The following is a 5,756-nucleotide window of genomic DNA, read 5'->3' as shown; positions in this document are numbered from 1 at the left end:
GCACTGTGCAAGCCCTGAAGATAAAACGTTAGAAGTAGTATCCCCCTCACAGTCTGCTGCTGGTAGTGCTGGCCACACACCTTATTATCAATCTCCCACTGATGAAAAATCCAGTCAGCTTCCCTCTGAAACCAGTGAAAAGCCAACAGAAGTTCCTGTTATCTTTGAACTCAGTGAAGACAAAGATGAGTCTGCAAGACTCAGAATAAGCCCTATGGATGAGCCTATGCCAGATTCAGAATCTCCTATTGAAAAGCTTCTCTTGCCTCTACAGATTTCACCACTGATAGGTTCAGAGACCACTTATGATACATTTTTGAGTGCTGATGTAAAGTTTCCCACCAGACATTATAGAAGCCATTCTGAGGGGAAACTTGAAAAAGAAAAATCACTTGTTCAGATGAGCCCAGCTTCTGAAGCCAGCTCTGTGGGCCTTTACCGAGAAACACAAGATGAAAAAAGCATGGAGTTTATAGTAATTAAGGACAGTTTCAGCCTAGAAAGGAAAATGGAGGATACAGAACCCAGCAGCTCCCAGTCTTCACTGGTCTTGGATGAGCAGAAGTTAGCAGGTGATCTCTCACCTACTCAAATAGATATTGGTCAGTTTGGTTCCTTAAAAGAAGACACCAAAATGTCATTTTCAGAAGGCACTGTTTCTAACACATCTGCAACTCCAGTTGATGAGGTTGCAGCAGAAGACACCTATTCCCATATAGAAGGAGTAGCGTCTGTCTCTACAGCATCTGTTGCTACTAGTTCATTTCCAGAACCAATGACTGATGACGTATCTCCTTCTTTGCATGCTGAGGTTGGATCCCCTCACTCTACTGAAGTTGATGATTCCCTTTCAGTGTCAGTTGTACAAACACCAACAACGTTTCAGGAAACAGACATGTCTCCATCTAAGGAAGAGTGCCCAAGGCCCATGTCAATTTCTCCACCAGATTTCTCACCCAAAACCACAAAATCAAGAACCCCTGTGTACAGTCACAGATCTTCTGAGCAGTCAACTATGTCAGTAGAATTTGGTCAGGAATCTCCTGATCAGTCTTTAACAATGGACTTCAGTAGACAATCTCCAGACTATCCTACTGTAGGCACTAGTGTACACCATGTATATGAAAACGGACCAACAGAAGTAGATTATAGCCCTTCAGATATACAGGAACCTATTTTTGCACAGAAGATTTCCCCTGTAGAGCAGTCATCTTACTCTCAGGAGAAGGATATTTCAGAAATTATTTCAGTTTCCCAAATTGAAGCTTCATCCTCAACTTCATCAGCTCATACACATTCCCAGTTAACTTCACCACTGCCAGAAGAAACCTTTTCAGGTGCTGTTCCACTACATTCTTCTTTTACCTTAGAAAAGATGCAGAGCCTAGGAGAAAAGCTTTCACCAAAGTCTGACCTATATCCATTAACTCCAAGGGAATCTTCTCCTCTGTATCCTCCTAGTTTTCCAGATTCACCTCCTGCAATCAGAGAAGCTGTGTCAGCTAGTCATACATCTTCATTATGTTTGCAAGTGTCATCTGTCAAAATATTTGGTTACCAGGAACCCCTAACAAAGCACAGTCCAGAACCTTTAGTCAGCCCAGAAACAGAAGTTTCAGAGAAAAGCAGCAGGTCACCAGAAGAACTCAATTATTCTTACAAGGCCACAGAGAAAACTGTTACGCCACCAGAGGATATTTGCTACTCCTACGAAGCAGTTTCAAAATCTAGATCACCTCAGGCCACAGATTATTCTTATGAGATGACAGGGAAAGCCATGAGGTCACCAGGAGTCATGGATTATTCCTATGAGATAATTGACAAAGCTACCAGATCACCCGATGCTATGGATTACTCCTATGAGACAACAGGGAAAGCCACAAGCTTACTTGAAGCCACAGATTACTCATTTGACACAACTGGGAAAACCACCAGGTCATGCAAAGCTACTAGCTATTCCTATGAAGCAAGTGCACATTTTACTCCAGGAAAATCTTTAGCAGAATCACGTCAAGATGTTGACTTATGCCTTGTGTCTTCCTGTGAATATAAACATCCTAAAACTGAACTTTCACCCTCATTTCCCCTTGAGTGGTTTGCAAGTGAAGAACAGTCTCAAGATCAAAAGAAACCATTAACTCAATCTGGAGGAGCTCAGCCACCTTCTGGAGGAAAGCAGCAAGGGTGGCAGTGTGACGAATCCCCTCCCACATCCATGAGTGAGTCTGCCCCATCTCAGACTGATTCAGATGTTCCCCCTGAGACTGAAGAATGCCCTTCCATCACTGCAGATGCTAACATTGATTCAGAAGATGAGTCAGAAACCATTCCGACAGACAAGACAATTATGTACAAACAAATTGACCCACCACCTGTCCTGATGCAGGATCACAGCCCTTCCTCTAGGCACCCTGATGTCTCCATGGTTGATCCAGAGACTTTGCCCATGGATCAGAATTTGGGTAAACCTTTGAAGAAGGACTTCAAAGAAAAGACAAAAAAGCAGGGTACTAAGACCAAGTCATCTTCTCCTGTTAAGAAAAGTGATGGTAAATCAAAACAAGTGGCTTCACCCAAACCATCTGTAAAAGAATCTTTAGACAAAAATTCTAAAACAATTTCTCCAAAAAAGGAGTCTGTGGAGAAAGAAACCAAAGGTATCTCTAATCCGGAAGTAAAATCTCGAGCGGAAGAGAAAGATAAGGACACCAAGAATGCAGCAAATACAACAACATACAAGTCAGCAAAGACTGCAATCACAGGTAAAGATATATAGGAGTTCCCTAATGTTAAGATTTTCTTTGTTGTTGCAGTGAAGTTAGGTTGCCTTTATATCAGCTCACAGTGTGGTTTGCAGCAAACCCCCAAAGAAAGTCCATGTTTTAAATACAAATCTGATGCATTATGGCTACATTTAAATGAATGAAATTCACTGAATTAACTTCTGCAATCTGATAAACTTGATATGTCAGTTTGTTCAGTTGTAAAGTATTAGAGAGGGTGCATCAAATATAAAGAACTTAATACTTACTGTCTGAATTGTTAGCCAACTAATACAATTAAAATTACCACTTCTTTAGGCAAAGTGAAATCAGTAGTAAAGTAAATCACTTTATTAATTGTAAGAATCATGTAGGTGCAGTGCTCTTAACATAAAATAATGCAATTCAGTACTGTGAGAGGCATAGGTACAATCAGACATTGGATGCTTTTATTACTTTGCTGGATTAATTTTAAAAATAGTATTTTTAAAAAATTATAACAGTAGTAAGAGCACTTTCAGTGAGCCAAGCATGTATATCACATAATCTGGTTAAGGTTTTATGCCATCAGGGATGACTAAACATACAGAAAACTAATGCCACTTTGAATGACTGTTGTGTATTCTAAGTAGTAATAAAATATGAATTAGATTACCAAAAGAGATATGCTAATATTTTGTTTCTGGCAGATCTTGTTAGAGAGTGTTTTGGGGATACTTGGATGTTTCTATTGTCAGGACTGATGTTGTATTGAAAGTTTTTTACAAGGAGCAAGTCTAGGATGCAGTACAAGCAAAGCAGCATTCAGTTATCTGTAGTTTCATCATTTAAGTGGCCCACTGTTCTTTTCTTACACCATTATTTTCATGTCTCTCTCAGTAGATGTTTTTCAAAGCAGCAGTGCAATTACTCATGCTGTAGATTTCTCCAGCACTTCAGTTTTTATATTAGATTCTTCTTCCTTGAAACATACTTGACAGGTGTATTCTAGTGCTGAAGGCAGGGATTTATTTGATAATGACATCTCAGTATAAAATGTAATGTCTAATATTTTATCCAATGTTGGTATCCACAATTCAGAAAGATGTATCACAGATTTTTTAAGATGACAGATAATAAAAGATTTTGTAACATACACAATAGTTAAAAACTCTAATTCAGGAAATCTAATCATATTATGATGTTTATTTGACATATTGCCCTATGACAAATGGGAGGTCACACTAGACAATTGTGTTTGACTTTCCTGTATTTACAATAGATGATCCTAAATAGAGTGTATTGTTCAGATAGTTTAGTTTACCAAACTTCATCCTCTGTAACATCATGAGGAGGTCAATAAAACAAATGGTGGCCATCTAGATAAAATTACTGGTTGAATCCTGATTGTCAGTTCACACTGTGATCCAGTATTCAGCAAAAGCAGGTACTGTTTTTAACATTTTTTATGTTTTTAAACTTTGAACTTCCTTTTGACCTCTACTTAGAAGATACTACACTATGTATAGCATCAAAAACATGCTTCCCCCTACATTTTGTGATAAGTGCAATGCAAATAAGGATCCAGCAGGCAAACAAACACTTATTCTCAGTTTCCTGCAATAATTGCTTTAGGAAGTTTCTCTTTTCTCCGAAGTTCCACTTTGCCCTTCTTTCTGTTCACATGCAGTATCTTCCTGATGCACCTGTAAGAGTCCAAGCATATCAGCAGCTACTATGTCTTGGTACGTGCTGATACCCCAAATCTTAGGACCACTTCTGCATGGCTTCCTGTGTAATCCTAGCTTTTATAATCATGCATACTTGAGACTTTCAAAAAGCTGTACTTCCTAACCTGGAACATAATACTGCCATTTATTGAATGGCAATTCAGTAGTCACATTCCTGCATAGTAATTGCTGGATAATAGCATATTACTGGGAAAGGTTCAGTCAAATGTTGGTTATGTGGTAGCGAGTTTTTATTGTATTATATATTTAGTTACTTTTATTCCATTTTTTTCCCTCCCAGTGCAATTGCAATTGGCATACAACAAAGTTGGAACATGTTATTAGATGTAGGAGGGTAATACCATAAGTGTTTCAGGGGACACAGAAGTACAATTGTAGCTATATAATGTTTAACTAACACTAGCAATTTTAAGAATATAATCTCAGCAGTTATAGCGGTAATTAACAAATGCATGTTTTAACTAGCCTGTGGTGTGTTCTTTTGTTGTTTGATTTCCAAAGAACCTGGGAATAGTAAGTCAGCAAAATCTACAGTGGTGCCTCCAGGACCTCCAATGTATTTGGATCTGGTGTACATTCCCAACCACAGCAATAGCAAGAATGTTGATGTTGAGTTTTTCAAGAGAGTGCGATCATCCTACTATGTGGTGAGCGGGAATGATTCTGCAGCTGAGGAGCCAAGCAGGGCTGTTCTGGACTCCCTGCTGGAGGGAAAAGCCCAGTGGGAGAGTAACATGCAGGTAAGGTCTTGGCTAGTATTTCTACCTGGAAATTTAATCTTCTCTGAGAAGCAACTACAGGAAGCCATAGTGCCTCTGGAGTGGGCAGCAGCTGCTGGAGACAGGACTTCCCAGCCTGGATGCCTTATTTCACCAGTGATATGGGAGGACACCCAAGTGAGGCACAGAGCTGCACCATACTCAGCTGCTTCCCCATTTCTGGCCTGTCTGACAGTTGGGAATTGGTTTACAGGGCCATTGGTCTATTTGATCTTGTTGCTATACCTTTGTTTGTAAACCTTGCAGTTTGTAAGTAGGAAAGAAAAGTGAATGTTTCATGGTTTATATGGTAAATACATACACTTTGGAAACTTCATGTGCCTTTTCCACATGATAAATAAGTAAATGAAATATTTGGCCATAATCTGAAGAGCTATAGGTGCAGACTACAGACTGCTACTTCTCTGGAAAGCTGCACCTCAGCACCTTAGAGAACCAAGGTTTTGTTTTTATAAACTGCTTCTTCATAGTAATTTTCTCTTATC

General features: G+C 39.3%; 1 protein-coding gene across 1 annotated transcript in view; it reads left to right on the top strand.

The window, feature by feature from the left end:
• Positions 1-4: 4 nt before the first annotated feature.
• Positions 5-5,756, top strand: part of LOC103811326 (microtubule-associated protein 1B-like) — a gene marked incomplete at its 5' end in the record, with an annotated part of 6,099 nt that continues 347 nt past the window's right edge. The window contains 2 exons of the mRNA XM_009084292.1: positions 5-2,762; positions 4,994-5,232. Of these exons, the coding sequence (XP_009082540.1) occupies positions 5-2,762; positions 4,994-5,232 (2,997 nt within the window). The remainder of the gene's footprint in view (positions 2,763-4,993; positions 5,233-5,756) is intronic.

The sequence above is a fragment of the Acanthisitta chloris genome, unplaced genomic scaffold (genome assembly GCF_000695815.1).
Source record: "Acanthisitta chloris isolate BGI_N310 unplaced genomic scaffold, ASM69581v1 scaffold2731, whole genome shotgun sequence".
Taxonomy (NCBI): Eukaryota; Metazoa; Chordata; class Aves; order Passeriformes; family Acanthisittidae; genus Acanthisitta; species Acanthisitta chloris.
The sequence above is the reverse complement of the archived record's forward strand: the minus strand, read 5'-3'. Positions and strand labels throughout refer to the sequence as shown.